The sequence below is a fragment of the Rhinolophus sinicus genome, chromosome 1 (assembly GCF_057876585.1).
Source record: "Rhinolophus sinicus isolate RSI-liver-muscle chromosome 1, RSI-T2T, whole genome shotgun sequence".
Lineage (NCBI taxonomy): Eukaryota > Metazoa > Chordata > Mammalia > Chiroptera > Rhinolophidae > Rhinolophus > Rhinolophus sinicus.
The window spans coordinates 205361779-205384770 of NC_142501.1; the positions used below are offsets into that span (position 1 = coordinate 205361779).

A 22992-nucleotide genomic window follows, 5' to 3' on the forward strand; every position below is an offset into this window, starting at 1 on the left:
TTTTTCCTGAATTATCCCTTCCCAGGAAGCAGTGTATCTGTACCTAGGTCTTGATGCAGAAAGAAGAAACTAAGGAAATCTACACATTGTCTTCTAAAAGAAAAGAGATTGAGGAGATCTAATTGTTACTTAGTAAAAATTAGTTGTATTTTTCCCTTTCCCAGTCAAACTCTCCCATAGTTTTCTTGCTTTGTTGCTCACAAAAAAGGAAAGCAGGGAGGGAGGGAGGAAGGAAAGAGCTGACCTTTCTGAGACTGAGTTCTTGACGGTCTTTCCACATGAGTAAGGAAAAACCTAAAGAGAAAGCAAGCCCCTCTCTCCAGAATCAAAACATAGCCACACATACATGCATATGACAGTCAAAACATGCATAAACTTTTTAAAAATCTCTAAAAAGGCAACATATAAATAGGATTTCAGAAAATAAAAACTACTGAAGTGAGTAATTCACTTTTATTGTGACTGATGACAGAGCACTTGCTATGTGCCAGCACAGAGGAGGCGTGGTGGTTTACATACATCATCTTGTTTAAATTTTCAGAGAAGCCCTGAGAAGGATGCTTTATCTTGAGCACAGAGAGACTGAATAACTGCCTAAGGCCACACAGTCCACAAATGGAGGTTGGGGGGAGGATTAACAGCCAGGCCTCTGTGACTTCTAACCTGTCGTCCCTCAAGGCCTTTATCCCCATTCCCTCAAACCCTCAGGAAGGCTTCCAGCAGCCTTGCCACCTCCTTCTCTATCCATTATCCATCACCTGAGCCAGCTGAGTCACATGATTCCTGAGGATGGCATGAGTAGGATTCCCTCTACCCTAGGATAGCTGCCTCTTAAGAAAACAAATGTCCTCGTTACATACAAGCCAATTCGAATTAATACAAATAGCCTGCTGGTCACTGGCTCTTTCTCATCCAACTGTCAGGGTTTTCTGAGTCACCTGAAGCAGAGGCATTCTGAAGAGGCACCAACTGCTCCGAGCAGTGGCGAAGGCCACCTGGACAGTTGACCAGCTGCCCAGCACGCCTGAGCACACAGTCCATGGAGGCATAGGAAGGCAGCCTGGCTGGGTGGGGTGGACCACCCGCAGTTAGGGAAGCCTCAGCCATCAGACACCCACCCTGAAGCGTACATCTCCCCAGAACAGTTGTATCACTGTGATTACATCCAATGAGGAGAACGGGTTCATACTTGTTGTTTCTGCAGCCTCCGTATTTGCTGAACTTCTCCTGCTGTCCAGGATAGGAAACAAAAGTAGTGGCTGGGGACACAGCCAGCCATCTTCTAGTGGCTAGTATGTCACCCTTTGTGGCCTGGTGCTTCTTCCAGCTTCCTTTTTACCCTTAAATTCTTGGGATTGCGTTTTCATGCTCTTCTGCTTCATGTGTTATTGATCTACAAAAATTTTGATTTGGGTTTACAAAACAAAAAGGTCCGACCTAGTAATATGTTTGGGAAATCCTGTGTCTTCACTTGGGAGTTTAGCTGAAGGCTCTGAGAAATCCCACAGAAAAAAAATTTGCTTCATTTTAATTCATTCCATTTATTATCTCAAACTTCTTCAACCTGGGATATTTTTAAATTCTTTTGCCTAACACATACTAATATCTGCAAAATGCATCATAGGAAATATTGCTAATATACATTGTATGGGCCCCTCCTGATCCTCCATCCAGTAATATTGGACGCTCTCCAGATACACCATACCACCTGTGCTTCCGTACATCTGCACGTGATTTCCCCTCCTTTCCGCCCGGCAAATACCGTTTCACATTCAAAACCTCGTTCAGGGGACCTCACTCTCCAGGAACTCCTGTCTGACCCTCAAAGAGAAAAACTCCCCTCTCTGAGCCAAGCCAGTCGTCAGCGTTAGGAGAGGCCAGCGCAGTGTACCACGGCTGTCACGGTGTTACACCCAGTTAGTACGACCCCCACCGAGAGGTCCCTCTTTATACTGGCTCAGATCAAAGAGCAAGAGTGAGGGCCACTGTCATTTCCTTAGCATGCCCATGCATTGTAAGGCAGGGCTGGGTGGGCTAGAATAGCACTTGGTCACTTAGACGTAGATCTTATTTATGCTTTTGTTTTTCACCCTGAATTGTAATTGTTTTTACTTGTCCATCTTTCTCCCTAGGCTTTGTGCTCCTCAGGGTGAGAGAACAGTGCTTATTTATTTTGGCATCTCCAGAAGCTAGTCTAATGTCCAGTGAAGCCTTGATAAACACTCTTTTTCTTTGATTGTTTGTTTGATTTAATGTAAAGAATAAGAAAACAAGAAAGTACTAGATTCTGGTGGAGGAACTACTGTTAGGGGTGCTCTGAGCCGAGTGATCTCAAGGTAAATGGGATCATGACGGAGGCAGCGTAACGTGGGGGTAGCTGGGTAGCAAGGGTGAATCCAGAAGCTTCACCTGAATGTGTCCCAATCCATTCTGGGTCTGACATCCTCCTTGGTGGGATCTCAGCTGAGATGTGCTCTTCAGAATTCATGTTGGAAATAAAAATAATTCCAAATGATATCATTTTTCATCTATCAAATTGGTAGACCAGTTTTTAAAATGATAATTCATAAAGGTTGTGAAGATACGCAACCATGGCTGCCCTTTTGAGCTGCTTGAAGAATATAATTGGCACAACTAGATGTTTCAATATTTTTGTTTCCTGACTCAGGACTAGTGTAGGCCTTTGGCAGAACCATTGATGATAAAGTGTGCACTTCCCTTATCTCAGTGTTTCCCAGTCCCAGCAGCGAAAATTCCTACAAAGCCAGCCAGGAATGTTCAAAGAGGGGGCATAGAAATTGTGGGGCTAAGCTTCTGAGACCCTGACTAAGGCACTTGTCTCTTCCATATACAAGTATCACGATGTCCCGTAGGTTTTAAGATAGAGTCTGAGGTAGAATAAGAACTGCTATGACATTAATCATATGTTGCCATATACGAAATTTGGGAGTGTAGCCAAATTCACTTGGATTTTAAAACATGTGTCATCCCCGAAGCACCATGGACAGAACATTCATTGTTATTTAGTGATCGCCAGAGAGCCGTGAACTGTGCAGGGGCATCACTCTCAGAGGGACGCCCCCACCCCCCAAGTTTAGGTTCACTTCCCTTGGAAGCTAAAATTAGAACATGGCGCTTGACACAAAAGCTCTGTTGGCGTAATTAACAACACAGAGTCCTCGCGTGCTGTATGATATGAATTGTGTTGCTAATTATATTGTTATGAATGTGGTTTAAAGTATTATTAATGCAGGAAATATCAATACTTAAAAGCTTCGCTAGCAGTGAGATTTTGCTTCAGCAGGCATGAGCTGGCCTATGAGTTTTAAACACTTTCTTGCCTAGAGGCACTAATCTGTACTCCCTTTGAATACATTTAATTAAAAATTCTGACTTCCCAGCAATTGTTGTTTTTACGTAACCCCCAAATGGAGTTTGATTGGAGGGCAAGGTCTTTTATATAAGTACCCATCTGTCCAGCCAGGGTAACATCCCTCAGACAGGTATCTGGTGACAACAGGAAGATGGTGAAGGAGGCCATCTTCTCTGTTACAGTCTTGCTCTCCCAGGAAAAGTTTCAGTGCTGTGGTCAAAAATAAAACCCTGTTCAGAGTCAGAAGGAAGGGAATGCCACCGAGGATATGATTTGACTGTGGCATTTGCTGTCGCTTTTTTAGAACCCACTCCTGAGAGCCCATCACACACCACTTTGGGCCCACTAAGCTGGGCACTGAGTTGACTGTTTCTTGTATGTGCAGACTCTTCCTCACACGTGAGTTTGCTTTGTCTCCTCCGATTTCTGAGACAGCTGTTGTTATTTCCATCTTTTGCAGAAGTGAATGGTTTTACACCTTCAAAAATGATGTTTTGGTGGGGGTGGGGGAGGGCACTGCATTCTACAGCGTAAATGCCTTATCTTCTTTAAACTTCCTAACAACCTGAGGCCAGGGTTTACTAACCCACTCGGATAACACTGACGGTTAAGGCACTTCAAGCCTTGCCAGGGTCGCATAGCTCATGCAGCCCAACTGGGATTAGAACCTGGGCTGACTGCAAAGCCCAAGCCTCTTTCTTGCTTCCTTCAGGGTTAGGTTGGTGATTCCTCTACCTAGGATAGTCCACTGTCAGTTAAATGAGACTGAGAAGTTTCCTGATATGGGACTTCTGGTTTTAAAGTCTGGGACAGTCCTGGGCAGACCAGAGGAAGTTGGTCACCCTAATTCTATTCTATAATTCCTTATGTTACTTCATCTTCCTAAATGACTAACATCACAAGTTTATCCAAGAAAGGGAGTTGAAATCTATTGACTGGCTCCCTCCCTAGGAAGTGACATCCACGTAATGTCAACCTGGCACATGGAGGGAGCAGTTTGCCACAATGAGGAACAAACCTTCCTGAAACAAACATGACCAGCAAGTCACATTAAGTGGCCCGTGGATCAGTTATCACCAAATGGCGATACTTCTGTCAGAGATTTCTTCCAGCAGTGGGTTTGGGGAGATGTAATATTTACTGTTCAGTACAAGGTGTCATGGAGACACATGAAGATTTGGTCCATTAGGATGAGAGACAGAAAAGCCATGTTTATCAGATGTTCACCTCTGCAAATAATGTGCAGCTGATTTAAGAAGCCCTCATGAGCACACCAAAGGGTACCAGGCTACAAGGCTTTACTAATAAAGTTGAAAATATGCTAGTATTAATACAGCTGGCACTAAAGAATAAGGAAAAAATGCCTGGAAGTTTCTCAGCTTATTAATCACATCTTTGTAAGCAGTGTGTTTACTTTCTTTGCGACAACATCTAACCACAGTTCATGGGCTAAAGACCAAGCCAGCTTTTGCATTGGCATATTACCATGTACTGTGATTCTGTGCTTCTTGTCCATTTATTAATGCTGCAGACTTCCTACAATTTAGTCTAAAAATAGCATCATTTCTGTGAAAAACACTGCGTTCGTGCTTTAGCCATGGTATAGAAACATGGAAGAAGTGTGTGTGTGTGTGTGTGTGTGTGTGTGTGTGTGTGCGTGTGTGTGTGTGTACCTGAAGAAAATATTATAATGAGTGCCTGAAATCCATAATCTGATGCTCTTGAAAATCTTACTTTTTGGCCTACTGAAAATTAAAATAAAAAAATTAGAAGGAAAAGTGGAGAGAGAAAGATAAAGACAGGGACAGATTTTTTCCCCAGGACCTCAGCTCTGCATAATATGTTTATTTCTAGTGCACAAAATGCTCATGTTAAGCTAGAAAGAAACCTCAAAGACAGCCTTTTATTAGAGTCCTTTATTCGTAAGTGAAACAGTGTTGAACTCATCTTAGGTCCTATTCTGCTTTCCCTCATCAGCTTGAACTACAAAGCATCCATGGAAAACCTACTGATTGGCATTTTCCCTTATATGATGTCTTGTAAAGTAATATCCCTTTTGGGTGCTTTCGGACAGAACATTCCTTGATAAGAAATTTTCCAATAGTAAGGTTTTCCGAAACCACATCCCTGATTTGAATATGGCTGCCTGTCTACTTAGCCATGCCCCCACTCAAGTACGGATGACACAGCGATGATTTCTCTAAATCTATGATTATTTTGGACCCAGAAGAACTTAAGCAAGACAAATAGCATTTGAGAGGCCACGTGAGCCTGAGTGAGCTGCCAAGGACACAGGTGGAGAGTGATAGGGGATGCATTTCATAATCGAAATAAGAGCAGCCAGAGCGATAACGTCTCATTGCTGCACAATAGAAAAAGTGAACAGTTTGCATATCAGACATATCAGGTGTTAGGATTTGACGCAGAACTCCTGAGTAACGCATTGTTTGCCTTTTGGAGAAATTAAGAGGAAGGAAATGTCATTCTGCAACTTCACATAAGATAGCGAAGAGAGATGGTAGACAGGGAAATTGTCATTTCCTAGGCTGCTTCCAAAAGATACCGTTGGGAGCAAAGGGTGACAGGGACTGAATGGAGGAAGCAGGCAGCCCAGAGCTGGCCTGAAAAAAGAGGACTTCGCAGAATACATTTTAATCAGCCTTGATTTCAAAACCACATACCCAAGGAAGAGATAACAACTTTGTGATAGTGGAGGATTGTGGAAAGAATGTGGGCTTTGCAATAATCCATTTCTTCGATAGATGTTTCTGGAGCACCTGCTTTTGCTGAGCACCTTTCTGGATATAGAATTCATAGGAATTATGTATTCACAATCCACCATGCACCTCCCCACACCTTTCCGGGTCTGCTGGCAAATGGCCCAGGATGGAGTTCTACCACTTAGAACTGCCGCCCTCCCAGCTTGAACCTCTGAGCTTGAAAACCTACTTCTGTGCTAGATCCAGAGCAATGCGACAGACTCAACCCTGCCCCCCAGTCACTTACAGTCAGCCCCTCTCCAATCTGAGGAGACCCCAGACGTCAGCATGTTTGTGTCCAAAACCATCTAATGACTTCCCATCCCGCTTAGACCAGAGGCCACCATCCTCTTTATGACCTTCATGGTCTGATTCCTCTCCACCTCTCAGAATCCTCTTCTCCTACTCTGCTCATTCCCTCCACTCCAACCATCCTCTCCTACTACATGTATCTCAAAGCCCGAGCCTTTGCCCTTGCTGTTTCTCTGCTCAGAATGCTTTGCCTTCTGCCGAGGACATTTTCCCCTCAAGGAGCTCACTTCCTAACTTCCTCTGAGATTAGGATTGCCAGATTATATTTACTAATTACTTTAATAAATTACTATTTATTATATGAAATTCAAATGTCATTGGGCATTCTGTATTATTATGTGCTAAATAGGGTGACCCCACCCAAGAGCTTTACTCAGATGTCACCTTCTGGGTGGTGCTGCCGAGACACATTACACAATCATTGTGACCTACAGCAATGCAAATTTATGATTTTACAGTCGATCAAAAGTCTAACGTAAATCTCCCTATGTTAAAATCAAGGTTGTCAGCAGGGCTGTGTTCCTTTCTGGAGGCTATAGTGCAGAGAGTGTTCCTGGCCTTTTCCATCCTCCAGAGGCCGCCCACATTCCTTGGCTCATGGCCCCCTTCCATCTTCCAAACCAGCAATGTCAGGCCATTCCTTCTCATGCTGCCATCTTTCTGACTCTCCTTTCTGATTCCCTTTCCACTTTTAAAGACTCTTTCAATGATACTGGATCTACCTGGATAATCCAGACTAATCTCTCCATCTCCAAGTCAGCTCACTAGCTACTTTAACTCCCTTTGCCATGTAACCTGGCATAGTCACAAAATCAAGGGATTGGAACATGGACATCTGCAGAGCCATTAGTCGTCTTAGCACAGTGACTTTAGCAAAAGTATCTGAATTTTTAACCCTCCCAACTCCAACACTTCACATCTCCTTCCTCTGCTTTCTTTTTTTGTCTTCAGTACTTGTGACTAACATATGTCTTGTGCTTATATAATTTATCTGTCTCCTTCACTAGGATACAGCTCCATAAGAGCAGTGAGCCTAGAACAAACACAGGGTGTGTAGCATGTATTCAGTAAATACGTTGCGTGAGTGAGTGAATGAATGAATGGATCCCAATCTCTGCCAACTCCATTTGCATAAAGTGTTGCCATTGTCAACATGAATCCTGCTTTTCTCCAATCTCACTTCCATCCCTGGGAAGGGAAACGACTGCTGATACAGGGCTCCGCAGGCGCACAATGCCTGAGGCCCCTGGGAGCACTGGAGCAGCTGAGCGCTCCATTACTGAGAAATTGCTCCTTTCTTTGTGTCACAGTGGAGCTGGAGGGCCATTGCCTGGCAGCAGCTCCCCAGAAGGCAGGAAGGCAGGCATTCCAAACAGAACCCCGCCCTGGATGCCCAAGGCCAAGCAGGAGAAGTCCATATCCCCGGGTTGACCATAGCCTAGAAACCCTCCCAGACAGGAGCCTTGGGGATGCTGGTCCAAAGCCCAGAACACGCAGCTGTCTTTAATAGTCTTGTGGGTATTTACACCAGGGCAGGAGGCAGGCATAACCACACAGTTAATGTTCAGGAGGGATTATAACTGCATGAGCAAGATAGCTATGTTCCTTGGAAACTGTCACTGACAGCTCCCAAGGACCATATCCAAACTCCCTGACTCGCAGTAGTAAGATTATAAGGCCCATTTATAAACGCTGGTGTTTAAATGTTACCTCATTGCAAGTACACGGTCTCTTAGCTCCCTAGGAAAAATAACGAACATACTACAAAAGCTACCTGTCTCAGGTGTGGATCAGCGTGGATGAGTGCTCGCATTCAGCGCTGTGAGCAACACAACCCTCGTTGGGGGTGGGTGGGGGCAGTCTGCATCGCTTGGAGACTGAGCAGCCAGTGTTTGCCTTTGGGGAACTTGGTGCTTTTGTCTAGCCAAACATGTCAAAATGCCAATGATGCTTTTCTCATGCTCCAGAAACATGGACAAAAGAAAAACAGTATGATATTTACCATATCATTGTTTATCCCTGTGCCATTTGCAGAGGGCTCATCCCACGCAGACCTCCTCCACCTACATCAGTTGCACCTCTCAGCTCTTCTGTGGGGAGGAAACTGAGGCCTTGACAAATCTGAGCCCTGCTTGCCTCTCCACTGTAGCTTGCCCTCTGATCCCATTCCGTGGAAGTTTCCGATGCTACGTTCTCTCTTGCGTTCACACGTGTATTCCCTCTACCCGAGATGTGCATTCCAACCGTTGTCTCAGACGGCTTCTCTTTCACCCGGCTGACTAAGTCATCTTTGGAGGTCTCAACTTCAATATCAATTCCTCCTGGCCACCTTTCCTCACCCCCCTGCCCTTCTCTTTTATAATACACAGCCCACCTGGAATGCCTGTGTATCACCTGTCTCCGATCTAGACAGTCAGCTTCAAGGGAGGGAGGCTGTGTCTCCGTGTTCACCGCTGCATCCCTGGTATCCAGCTTACCACAATTACGAAGGGGATGAAGCCAGAGCTGACCCATTTCCTGATGTCTAATCACCTATTTGGTTTTCTTTCCATTCTACCATATTCATGTATTTACACATTCATTTATTCCCAAACATTAGACCCATCGCTTGGTGCTGAGTAATATCAAAAATAAAATAAAATAATAGGACACACCTTAACTCACCTTAACTCTTCAGTTCTTTAGAGTCTAGTGGGGAGAGTATGATAGTTCTACATGTTAGTTTCCCTAGGCTATTGACTTAGGCAGCTCGGGCTGCCTTAACAAAACAGCATAGACTGGGTGGCTTAAACAACAGAGGTTTAGTTCTCATAGAAGGCTGGGAGGTCTGGAGTTAAGGTCCTGGCTGAGTGGGTTCCTGGGGAGAGCTCTCTTCCTGGCCTGCAGCTGGCTGCCTTCTAGCTATGTCCTCACGTGGCCTTTCCTCCGTGTGATCACATGGGGAGAGAGAGATAGAGCTCTGAGGGCTCTTCTTCCACTTACAAGGCCACCAATCATTCAGATTAGGACCCTGCCCTGATGACCTAATTTAATCGTATTTATCTCCTACCCTGTTTCCCTGAAAATAAGACCTAGCCGGACAATCAGCTCTAATGCGTCTTTTGGAGCAAAAATTAATATAAGACCCGATATTATAATATAATATTATATTATATTATATTATATTATATTATATTATATTATATTATATTATATTATATTATAATTAATGCACCTTTTGGAGCAAAAATTAATATAAGACCGGGTCTTATATTAATTTTTGCTCCAAAAGGTGCATTAGAGCTGATTGTCCGGCTAGGTCTTATTTTCGAAGAAACACAGTAAATGCCCTGTCTCCAATACAGTCACACTGGGCATTAGAGCTTCAACATAGGAATCTGAGGGGGCCACAATTCAGTTCATAGCAGCTGTAGTGACAGTTATTTAATCAAATGCTAATCTAGGTTTTGCAATGGAGGTATTTTGTATATGTGGTTATCATCTATAATCAGTGGACTTTAAGTAAAACAGGTTAGTGTCCAGTGAGCGTCATCCAATCAGTCAAAGACCTTAATAGCAACACTGAGGTTTTCTGGAGAGTAGGAGATTCTGCCTCAAGACTGGAGCATTGCCTCCTGCCTAAGTTTCCAGCCTGTGGAAGCTCTGGGCTTCAGACTTGCTAGCCCCCACAATCACCAGAGCCAGTTCCTGAAAATTCATATGTGCGAGAAACTGACAGACACAGTGACAGACAATAAAGAGGCAGGGTCTTGCCTGAGGCTGCTTAGAACGGTTTTGAGCCACTCACCTTCATTTCTAGTACCTGATTCGTCTGAAGGCACAACAATCAGCGAAGAAGAATTTTAAAAATTTACCTAAAATGTGTTCATAGCCTTCTAGGTGACAGATAGCACTCCTTAGGTGTTTATTAATGATTGTGGGGTATTTCCAGGCAGATGTTTTCTCCTTCCTTTGGAAACATTTCAGCTACTGTAGGCTAGAACTTAGCAATTCTGGTAGAACACATGGCTAGGGTATTTGAGGCAATGTCACAGTGGTCAGATGGTGAAAACAAGTTATTTGTAGGAAAGACACATTGATTAAACATTTTAGATGTCCACTGGATCACCAAAATCTAATTTTTAGGATACACACACACACACACACACACACACACACACACACGTTGGGCAGGGACCATCCATAAGATTTTAACAGGTATATCCTGATGAGTTTCAAAATGTCTTTCATGAAGCCCCTTCCCCCAGACTTGGTTACACCCCCATCATAATAAACACATAGGGAGCACTTTCCATATGTTAAAACCTAGGTACCTACTTTAAGTGGATTTTCTTGTTTCTCCTAACAACCCAATTAATTAGGTACTGTTGTTACCTCAACTTTGCTGATGGAGAAACTGAAACACCCGGAGATTTAGTAACTTGCCCAAGGTCCCCAGGTATCAAGTAGTTGAAATTCGAACCCAAGCCAAATGTGTATGCTGAACCACTGCATACGATGCCTCTATGCACGCAAAGTCCTTCATTTTTCAGATGTTGCCTAATGTCTCACAAATCATGGATGTCACTCAGAGTCTGTCCAGGAAAACAAAACCTACACTAGCTAATTTAATGAAGGAAATTTAATATGGCAAATTACTTATAAAAGTGGAGCTGGAAAAGCAAGTAGGAAATGAGGCTACCCTATGATTAGCCACTGCCACTCCTGGGGAAAAGGGTGCTACTGTCAGGCCACCTGGTAGAAGCTGGGACCATGTGCATCTGTAGTGACAGCTATTGGAGAGGTCATCTGAACCTCAAAGAGGACAAGAAATACCCTTCCTTATTTCTGTACCCATGTAATAGGTTGAATAGTCCCTCAAAAATTCATGTTCACCCAGAACCTCAGGATGTGACCTTATTTGGAGATTCAATGACTTATGTCCATATGAACAGGAGAGGACAGAGAGACAGACATAGGGGAAAAGGCCATGTGAAGACGGAGGCAGGAATTGGAGTGTTGCAGCTACAAGACAAGGAACACCAGAGACAGTTGGAGCCACCAGAAGCTGGAAGAGGCAAGGAAGGACACTTCCTTAGAGGAAACATGGCCCAGGCAACACCTCAGACTTCTAGCATCCAGCACTGAGAGAACATACATTTCTGTTGTTTCGGGGCCACCCAGTTTGTGGCATTCTGTTTTGGCGGCCCTAGGAAACTAACTCAACCCACTTCCCTCCAGTCTCCCCTGGTGCCTCCAACTGGCCAAACCTCACCCAAAGCCAATTGCAAAAGCAGCTGGGAAATGGTGGCGGGAGTAAGGGGGGGTGGGGGGGGCCCTGTCTCCTGCAGTACAGAGTTGGGAGGAGGGGGTGGGTCTGAGAGCAAGTAGGAAAATAACTGGAGCACTGTGGAGGGAGTGCCCATACCAAATGACATGGCAGAGAAATGAGTCCGTGGGGTCAGAAGGAAAGAGAAAGAACATCAGAGGCCTTGAAATGACTGTTCCAGCAGAAACCCTGAACTTGGCTCTCTGATGGGGTCTCCGTAGGTCAGCAAGGCAGCCGGTGGCCTCACTGGTCTTGTAGGCGTCCTTCCTGGCAGCCTCAAAATTGAGATCAAGACATAGATATTGAAATGTGCCCGCATGGCCTGTTTGCTCTAGGAGGATGTTCCCTCCAACACCTGAGTGGCAGCTGCGGCGCCCTCCTCTCCCTGGGCTGAGTGTGATCACTTTCCAGAGTAATCAGTTTGTAAAACAACTGAGAAAAGGCAAAGGCTCCCTGGTTGGATCTTCATATAAAAAGGAGGATGTTTTTGAATTTGACAACCAATCTGCCTTTAAGCCTGTCAGGAAATAAACCCAAATCATAATCTGATGTTTTGGAATTGCATCCCTTTTGTGGAAAAGCATTTCCTCTCTCTCCCTTGTTTTTCATCCTCTAAGGCAGAGTGGGTTTTATTCATGTGGGTGCCTGTCATTCATTGTTATCTGTTTCTAGGTGGGATTCTCTGCTTATTTTGTTTTGTTTTTTTCCTTTTGTGTTCCATATGTTAGGTTGTTTTGTTATTTTACTATGGGATCCCTTTTGGTGATGTGTTTCCTAATTAGGAGAGATTCCTTCACCCTTAGATAAGCATTTGTTTCTTAATCACGCCTCACCTTCTGATTTCTCTCTAATTCAGATTTAGCCAGAGGAGTAAGTTACTGGTCGGGGGATTAGGGTACTCTGGTTTGTGGGTTTGAACATCTGATATTTATCATTGAATTCTAAAAATGGATTATTATCGGAGACATTATCTATTAGGTTGGTGCAAAAGTAATTGCGGTTTAAAAGGTTAAAAATAATTGCAGAAACCGCAATGTACTTTTGCACCAACCTAATACGAAAATGCCTTGTACCGTTAGCCTGATTATCATCCCTTGGAACATTATGTCTCGTGACCCCGAAATCTCAAGGAGACCAAGTGATTTACTTCCCAGAGTCGCTAACCAATCACATCACACATTGATCTCCTGGCTCAGTGGGGCCTGGCCATTCATGTAACCATTATTTATCATAATACCAAATTCTATCTTGCGATCACTGGCCTTGTTCCAGGCATTGCATTAAGGATTTACATATGTTGTGTCAAACCATCATAGATAGTATCATTATCCCCATTTTACAGGTGAGGAAACTGAGGTTCACAGAGGCTGAAAATCTTGGCCAAGAGCACACAGCTAGTAAATAGCAGATTTGGGGGTTCGAAGCCAGATGAATCTGGTTCCTAAACCTGCACCCCTCATGTATCGCCTACCTCTCTGTACAGATCAATACCATGTGCAAGGAGCAATACAAAGCCAGTGAGAACGTTTGAACTTGGCATCTCAGCAGCAATTATCCACTCATATTCAGAGAGGTAGACAACAGAGTGGTTAGGACTTGAGAGCACAGTGTTGGCGTCAGGCAAACTTGACTGCAAACCTCTTCTCTGTCCTTCAAATGGCTGTGTAACCGGGAAACATGACATGAATCAGAGTCTTTAATATCAGCTCTAGATAACTTAATATCAGCTTAGAGTCTGAGTGTCCTCACCTGTAAAAGTGGGCCAGAAGGTGCTGAGGATTAATGATACGATGTATGTCAGGTACATACTCCAGGGACAGGCATAGTTTCGATATTCCAAGTGATGATTAAGCTATGACTCACTAAATATTTGAGTATGCCTAATACTATGTTAAATAAAAGGGAGAGAAAAGTAAATATGGCTTGCTATAGCTAAGGAGATGAAACAAGTGCACAAGAAAGTAAATTCCCAATGCAAATAAAAACATGGGGACGTATGCAGATTAGTGATAAGTGTTATAGAAGCAAGAGCACCTGTTGGGCGGGGATGGTCAGCGACAGACTGAGATTCTGCACTGGACCTCCAAGGGCCTTAATGGTCACCTGGGTGGTAACGAAACGTGGTTTGCAGACCAATGCCGGACAGCGGATTCTTAGTGATCCACAAGATAGGAAGGAGCTGGCTCTGGAATGGAAATCAACTGCTTTGTGGAACATATTGTTCAGTTCATCTGACATTTTTTTGATGCAAGCCTTTCTCAATGAAGGAAGCAGTGAACTGAATTACATTCTGCCTTAAGCTCATTATCCTGCCATGGAAACAACAGAGGGTTTGCAGAACACCTCCTTTGCATAGCACTGGTTTGGAACAGAGGTCAACAACCTTTCTGTGAATGGCCAGGTAGTAAATATGCTTGGGTTCATAGGCCGTATGGCCGCTAGAGCAACTGTTTCACTCTAGCACTGTACCATAAAAGCAGCTACCGTGTTTCCCCAAAAATAAGACCTAACTGGACAATCAGCTTTAATGCATCTTTTGGAGCAAAAATTAATATAAGATCCAGTCTTATTTTACTATAATACAAGACCAGGTATAATATAATATAATATAATATAATATAATATAATATAATATAATATAATATAATATCGAGTCTTGTGTTAATTTTTGCTCCAAAAGATGCATTAGAGCTGATGGTCTGGCTACATCTTATTTTTGGGGAAACACGGTCTATACAAAGTGTAGGTAGTTCAAGCTCAGAAAATGTCATCCATCAGCTGGAAAAGATTGAATTAAACGGCTGGTGGTGGACTAGACCAGAATTAGCCACATGCCAAGCCCAGAGCATCACTTCTTCAGCCAGAGCCAATTCTGACAGTCACCACCTATTCCTGGGTTTAGGCGAGGAGATGAGCAAGATGAATGACTGTGCGAGTGTAGCTAAGGAGAATCAAATTTCTCCAGGAGAACTGTCAGATAAAAACAAAGCAAAACTGTTCATCTACATTTGTTAGGCTCTTGTTACTATGAAAAGACAGGAGTCCTGGGACTGAGCTAAAATCTTACTACCCAGCCAGGACTTGTAGTAATTGGGTATATATGTGTGTCTTTGTGCAAAGCATTCTGCACAGAGGAGGCGATCAATTATTTATCAAATGGACAAATTCATCACCTCTAAGTCCTCAGGACAATGCCTCATTTGTCTGCCATGAGCAAATGACTCCTTGCTATAAATCTAGCCAAGATATCTGTTATCCATCCATCCATCCATCCATCCATCCATCCATCCATCCATCCATCCATCCACTCAGCAAGTCACTGTTACGGATACGGGTTTTGGTTCCAGATTGACCAAAAGGTCAATGCTGAGGCCAGAATCCCAGAAAATGAAGTCAGAAGCATAGAGGGGAGCAAACCCAGTCAAAAACTCACTAAGTCTACCAAAGGGCACTGTTGAGGCTTTGCTCGATGGGTATTGTCTGTCTTTGGGGATCCTAACTGGTTCTGGCAGGGACTACACATCTGGGGGCTTCAGATTCCGAGAGCTGTCAGGCCTTGCTGGGTCCCAGTGCCCTGCGATTCTATCCTCCATCTGTCCACCACAGGAGGAAACCAAACCAAACTCCCGCCCTAAGTGGAGGCAGCCGTAGATGCTGCAGAAACTGCGGATATGCCATCTGTGGCCTCCTTCTCAGGTAAAGGGACTGGTCCCCTGGCAACTTTGTAACAGGCCCAACTTTGCAGCTAAAATTATTCTTCAACATCAAAGAACCCTGTGTTTTGTGTTCAGTTTCATTAATATGTGTTTGAGTGGGTGTGTGTGTGTGTGTGTGTGTGTGTGTGTTAGGGGAAAAGGCATATTGTAGCCTGGTTCCTACTTATTACAAATAGGACTCTTTACCTAGAGTCAATGGATGAAGGGATAGAGGGTTCATAAACCTCCAGATAATCTATACAAAATTGGAAAGACAGGCTGCAGAGCGTTCTTCAGATTCTCAAGGGGGTCTGAGACCTCAGGGAGAGCAGGAATCCTGGCTCCAGAAGGACTTGGCGGTGACTGTGGGAATCCACTCCCCCACAGTCTTCCTCAACTCATTTCATAACGCCCCAGGCCTCGGCTATTTATTGCCCGTGCCCTGGCTTGCTGCTGGAGAAGGCAGGCTCTTGTCTGAGCGAGTTCTGCCACCTACAGCACGCAGCCCAGCAAAACCACTGCAGCTCCACAGCAGAAAGCGGAAGGCTCCTTCGCTTACGTGAGTAAGGGAAAGACTGCCTCCAGCCTGGAAGCCTCCACTGGAAGAAAAATGCCTTTGGGGATTCCTGATTAGTATTCAGAGACATAAATTCCTTTGGGCTGGGTTATAGAGATGGGAAGATATTTTTACATTAAAGGGGAAAGGATAAATCCTGAGGATTAGCATCTGAAAAAAAAACCCACAAAGGAAGGTACTGGGGAAAAGAAAGATAATGAGCTCCTGGGTTCTCACAATAAATGCAACTCTCCCATTTCCTAGCAGGTTCCGTACTCATAGCCCTTTCTAGGTCCAAAGGGGTCATCTTTACCATCTAACTTGTTACATAATGAGAGTAAATATTTGCTTCAGAAAGGTGTGATTTCCTGAGACGCTGAAGTATAAAACACAGAGTAGTTTTCTTCATATGCTTACGTCATTTGTAAGGGGGCTGAACATTCTTTGAGGGCATAGATTGTGTCAGTGTCACCATTATGCCCCCAGCACCTGAGCAGAGTGCATTGACACTTATGAGGGAGCTCAATAAATGCCTTTGATTGAAAATAATAGAAAGGTGGTTTGTTTGGCAACCAGCGCTGTGCTTGCTAATGTATAAGCATAACTTCTACTGTTTGTTGAACTCCTGTGTTGGACATAATATCTCAAATTCTCACAGCAGTATACAAAACGGGCATTGTTTTACCGGTGAAACTGAGACCCAACATTATTAAGAGGCTTACCCAGAGACACATACCGAATGACACAGTCAAAATCCACATGTGGATCCCCTGGCTTCTGAGTCCATGCTTGTCCCATTCCACCCATGCATTTTACATCCGTTGTGAGCTCATATTTCAAAAATGGGAAATAGACCAAAAGTAAATGGTTTGAAAACCTTTTTAACTTTTGTTTAATAAAAAAAAAAAATATGTTTTCGCAGACCTTAGAATTCCTCTGAATGTGTGTCTTACTGTCCTAGCTTAATCATAGATGCAAATGTTGTCCGACCCTGTCTGAATCTAGCAGTGGTTCTTCTTTGATGGATAATCCATTCTAAGCTCCATCTGTAGAGATGATTGTGGAGTCCTCCACTGTTTGGTCTGGTGAGCATCAGTGACCAAGGAAGACTGGTGCTTGTGTGTAGCTTGTGCACACTTGGATTTCCAGCAAGGGGTTCTTCCAGAGGAATACACTCACAGAGTTTTCACAGTGTTGGAGTGTGGCGTTAATCACACGGTAATCCACTTTCTCTCACAGTTTCTCCCTTACTAACAATTTAGATTTCAAAAAGGAGTCCAAGGTGAGCGGCAAGATAGGCAAGATTGAAGGTACATCCTAACTAACCCAGAGCTCAGGACTTCACAGCCTCATTCACCAGGGTTGTAGGGTGGCTTTGTCTGTTTAGCTCCAGTTGTACTTGTGTTGTTCAGTCTTGAAAATCTTTCTCTCTTCTTCCAGAGAATCTGCAAATGGAAGAAGATTGCAGCTGGCCCTTAAATGGGGTTGTGGGTTTTGAGCAAAGTTTAGATCATTGGTAGGTAAAAGGAACTGAGGGATTTTTCTGTGTCAATGTAATCTTGATTACCGAAGGTAGACTTGAGAGGCAAGAAAGGCATGGGCGGGAGCGGAATAAGAAGGTGAAAAACATGGGATTTGTACATGTCTTGCTGTTTATATTTATCTACCCTAAAGCCCAGCCTCTGTAGGACAGTGGACCTCAAACTTGATTAGGATTTATCAGAATTAGCTAGGAGTATGTTTTTTCAAAATGGGAGTCAGGGCCCCACCTCCAGACCCAGTGAAACAGAAAGGGCAGAACCTGGAAGTCTGTGCTTTTAATAACCAGTTCATTTGGTTCTGATGGAAGTGTTTCTTAGAGAATAATTTGAGGAACATTGGCATAGAAAGATCCTCCAGTCTTTCTAAGCATCACTCCTTAAATGTATCCATTCATTTGAGCCAAGCCTAGGAACACAGAGATAAAAGACACATTCTCAGCATTCACAGAGTTCAAGGTCAAGTGGAAAAGACAGATTTGGAAGCAGATGGTTACAAAGCATGGATGAGTAAGTTCATAGAGTAGAAAAGGGCTGGGTGCTGTGGGAGAACTGTAGAGAGGAACGTAACTCATCCTGCACGGGAGAGGTGCACAGCCCAGGGAGGTAGACGTAACAGAAGAAATAACTTGTCTTCAAAGATAAGTGGGTCTTAGCCAGAAAGGGGGGAGGGAAGAATCTCAGGTAGAGAGGACCCAGTGGACAAAAAGCATGTGATCTCGAGGGAAATACTCAAGGTGAAGAATGGAAAAAAAGTGAACAGGGTAGACATGGGCCGATGAAGGTGAAGATTGCACATCTGCCTTTTATAATAAAATGATGTTTTTCCACGTGAGAAGGTGCATTGCCAATATTTATATCAGTGTAATTACAGCAGAGATGGATGCCTCATTCCAAGCTGTGGTCTTTGTCCCCTTAGATATTCTTCATGCAGCAGTATTCTGATAAGATTCCAACTGAAAAGGAATTCCGAAAAGTCCAAGGCAATCCTAAATGAATTTACCTTCTTGTTGCATTCATTAATCTTTGTCATCAGATGTCTTGAACCAAAGTAAAGCTGAAAAATCTAACCAAAGGAAGGAAGAAGGTGGCCATGTGCAGAATCACAGAAAAAGCTCACACACTGAATGGAGGTCGGCATATGTTATTGACGTTATCATCGTGTGTAAAATACAAATGAGCACACGGATAAAAATAAAAGTGTTCATCATGGGCCTTTGTAAGAAGTAGGATCAAAAAGTACCTGCAGTTGCCACTTTGCTCTCCCAAATGTGAACAATGCCTTTCACTGCCCTGTAGTCTACATAAATAGTATTATAACTCACAACGTGTGGTGGCACAAACTGGAACAACAGCAGAAACCAGAATAGACATCAGAGCGTGCTGTGCCACATGTCAGAGAGCTTTGTTCTTTAACCAGAGAGAATCGTTTGATTTCAGAATAGAGCTACATGTATCCACCCAGCCATTGTACAGTGTGTGTGTGTGTGTGTGTACGTGTGCACACGTGTGTGTAAATCATATAATATGATATTATAAATGAGAGTAAGTTAAATAGGCCTTATCAAATGCTGGTAATTTTTATTTTCCTCCAAACTTGTATAGAGAAAATGAAAACCAGGGGTAAAAAGGAAAGTACCCTGAAGCTTGCTAATTGATTTCAGCTGTTAACATTATTTATTGCAAATAATACTATCAAGTAGTGAAACAGCCGTGTCTTTGAACTCTGCAGTTGTGTGTAATACTGGAGCCAATGCAGGAACTGATGTCGAGACATAAAACTTACAACCTCAGTCCACGAGACTGCCTGAAGACCTGCTTGTTTCAGAAGTGGCAGCGGATGGTGGCGCCGCCAGGTACGACCTTGTTCTTCACTCTTGCTCTAAATGCATTTTCTGAGGCTTCTTCTGGGGATGAGGTGATGTGAAAAGGAAGAAAGTGATCTTAACTTTGTCAGAGAAAGTTGTTTATTAGGCATACTCTGACCAGGATTTTGGGCTTAGAGGCGCTGAACTTGGAAAGGGCAGACATGCTTAGGAGTCACTGACTACAGTCTCCTCACTTGCCAGATTACAACCTGCAATGCACAGACGTAAACTGATTGATTTATGTTACTAAGAAGATCATTGGCAAAGCTGCAATCAGAACCAAGGTTTCCTATCTCAGTTCAGTGGTTGTTCCACTAGACAAGACTGTTGTCTTCTCATGGCTTCCTGTTATTTTGTTTGTTTCCTTTTTTATGAAATGAATGAAATTATGAAAAGGATGGGGAAAAAGAGGGAGGGAGTGAGGGAGAAGAGAAGGAAGGAAGGAAAGAAGGAAATTTTTTTTTTCTGTTTTTTAAGATATATAACATCAAAGGATCCTCTGATCATGAAGAGAAAGTATAGTAGGTCCCAGCCCCTTACTTCCCCAGAATGCAGTGTAGACACTGTAGTCTCCTGCTGGGGTTCTGAAATTACTGCTTTAGTCATCATTAATTGTCTTTCTATCTGATACATTTTTACTCCCAGGCATGTGTAGAGCCTCATTGATCATAAAAGCAAACTGTATCCATTCGCTAAAAAAATATTTTTATAAAGAGTAATTATTAACACGAGGCACATAGCTTTCTGAATCACAAAATATAATGGTCACCTTTTGCTGGAAATCAGCCAAAGGTTTTACATAAAATGTATATAACAGATGTCACAAAATACATATTTAGAAACCTGCGAAAATGAGCATGATTTGACGTAGAATAGTTGTGTCCCCATCTTAGGGTAATTTTAGACGTTTAGAACATTATTTTTCAAATATATTGCATGTGCTTAAATGAGGCTTAAGTTGGCCTCATTTTCTCTTTCAATAGCAGTAAGACTTTATGGAAAAAATATATTCCACTCACTTAATGCTTTGAGCACCCAGACTTTCCAACATATGCGTCTATAATTCATATATTATTCATTAATTCAGTCATTCATTCAACAGTTATTTATTGAGCCCCTACTAGGTGCCAGGCACTGCTCTACCCACTGAGGGTACAACACTGAATGAAAGGCACAGTTGCAGCCCTCACAGAACTTCCATTCTCTGATTGAATCCTCACAATAACTTTATGAGGCATTTATTGTTATTCCCATTGTATACAATGGGGCCCGACATTTAAGTTTGCCAAAGTCAGTCTCATAACTAATCAGTGAAGGGGGCCTGTGTCACAATAGGTTTTTATATCTCCAAAATTCATGACTCTATTACCATAGCTACCTACTATCAATGGAAGTAATCCAGAGCATTTAATTTAAATACGTTTCCCCCACATTTCATGAAGAAAATACAGCTATCAAAAAAAGTATCAGATTTCAGTTCTGGAGGTCGAAGGAAGAAGTGTTTGTCAAGGGAAACCTGGCTCTTGTCTTGACTTTAGAATGTGGTTCTCCGCTCTTCTTGAACCTCATGAGCTGAAACAATTCTATTCCCTTGTTTCTACAACTTTCAGAATAAGCACCCATAATTCTCTATGATAGAGATGTTGGGCCCTTTGATGAAAATCTTTGAACATACTAGACAAAATATTTATGAAAGAAAAATAAATGATATGAAATGGGAACATAATCCTCCTCTTTTCCATCAAAAGTCAGGGATACCTTGGTGGAATAAGTGCTCTTTGAAATGAGCCTTAAAGGAGATACCCCCACCCCACCCCCAAATTTTCCCTCAGAAGCAGCAGACATATTTAAAGAAAATGCTACAAGACCCTCTTCACTTCATTCCAGTATGGTCCTGGCTTACCTTCTCTCCATCACAGTTGCATCTAGAATAGGGTTAAGATAAAAGATGCTCTTACCTGCCATTTCCAACTTACTATATATGAAATTAAAAAGAACAATTAAATACATATCATTTTACCTAGACACAAAAGAAAAGATTTGCACACATTTTGTGCCAAATAGAAGCCAACGACTTTCTCTCTTCATTTTTTGCAAAGCCAAAAAAAGGAAAAATGTAGAGTCTCCTGTTTTTCATGTACGAAAACAGCTTCATCAGAGGGACGGTATCTGAAGGTTGCCCTATAACTGATCTCCTTCCATTTTCAATATTGCAGCAGAACCCACAAGGCAACCGACAACTAAACGGAGAAAAAGGAAAAACTCCACCAGCAGCACTTCCAACAGCAGTGCTGGGACCAATGCAAACAGTACTGGCAGCAAGAAGAAAACACCGGCCGCAAACCTGAGTCTGTCCAGTCAGGTACCTGTAAGTCTCACTTTCCTTTTAGGAAATCCTGCCTTTGCCCGTCTGCCAATTCCAGGGGCCCATGTTAAAGTCTCTTGTAGCTGCAAATACATTCTGGGTGGGGTGGGATGGCGGAGGGTAAGGCAGGGACCAGGGTTGGGATGGGAGGGAGGAACTGCCATGGAAACCTTCTCCTGCCAACTGGGAATTAGAAAGGAATATTAAGAGTCTGTGCTGCAATGGGACCTGAATTAAAAAGCTGTCAGAGTCACAGACAGGAGATATGTCACTTAGGGTTTAATTAAAATATCACTTAGCAGTGTGCCTGGTGGCATGTAAGGGGCTCCCGGCACCATCACCGGGGACCCCGTGCTGCACTGGAAACTAGCTCCTGGCACTGAGGCTCCTCATTGTTATCTGACTGGGCCGTCCCGACATGGGCACCCCTCTTATTTCAAGACTCTGGTGATTAACTCGCAGCCATTAAAAGTGCAGCTTAGTGGGTTTCACTTTACCCTTTTCATTAGCTCGAGGGGGGGTCAGCCTCTGGTTTGGTCTCTACTTTCTTGACCTCTGGACCCCTTTCTTTCATTTCTGAGTCTTGACAAAGGAAATGGGGCCACTTGGTAGGGGATTTGCAAAGCTGACAGCTGAGGGGTGTCCCCAAATAGTGTAAAGTGTGCAGGAACTTTCCTCATCCCTATTATTTCTTCCCCAGTCTGTCTCTTCTGCCTAATTTAGACCATTTATCGCTTTTAAATTTTCATGTTCCTTTAAGCATTGTTGTTTGTTCTCGCCCCCCTCCCCACAATTACGTGTGGGTTGTCCTTCTCTGCTGCCTTTGTCACATCACCCTTCAGCAGGCATTTGACTGTTTCAATCCTGACACTTTCATGGTGCTTCATGGATATCCTCCAGATACCATGTCTTCGGAAATGTGCCCTATTTCCTGTTACTTCCCACAATCAATATAAGTTCATCTTTTTCCTCTTTCTCCCTTTTTTTTCCTCTTGGTCTGTTGCCCTCACTCTTCGTGTTCTGATTCTGCTCCAGCTCTCTCCATGTGAGAGTGGGCCTTTCTTTCATGGGGATTCTTCTCTTCTAAATGTGTCTTTCAAATTTGTCCCCCACCCATTCTTACTCACTTTCCATTGGTCAGTTTTCTTTGGCTAAAACCAACCCCATCAGTACCTGAGAATTACCTCAGCCACTGGGATTCTCCTGTCCTCCATAGAA

General features: G+C 43.3%; 1 protein-coding gene across 12 annotated transcripts in view; it reads left to right on the plus strand.

Moving 5' to 3' along the window:
- The window catches only part of LDB2 (LIM domain binding 2), a 353147-nt gene that overhangs the window by 324399 nt on the left and 5756 nt on the right, over window positions 1-22992 (plus strand). For 6 of the 12 annotated variants that reach the window (XM_088792752.1, XM_088792730.1, XM_088792760.1 and 3 more), the window contains 2 exons: window positions 19274-19397; window positions 21626-21777. In XM_088792752.1, the coding sequence (XP_088648878.1) occupies window positions 19274-19397; window positions 21626-21777 (276 nt within the window). The remainder of the gene's footprint in view (window positions 1-19273; window positions 19398-21625; window positions 21778-22992) is intronic. The other 6 variants (XM_088792738.1, XM_088792759.1, XM_088792761.1 and 3 more) reach the window with 3 other exon arrangements.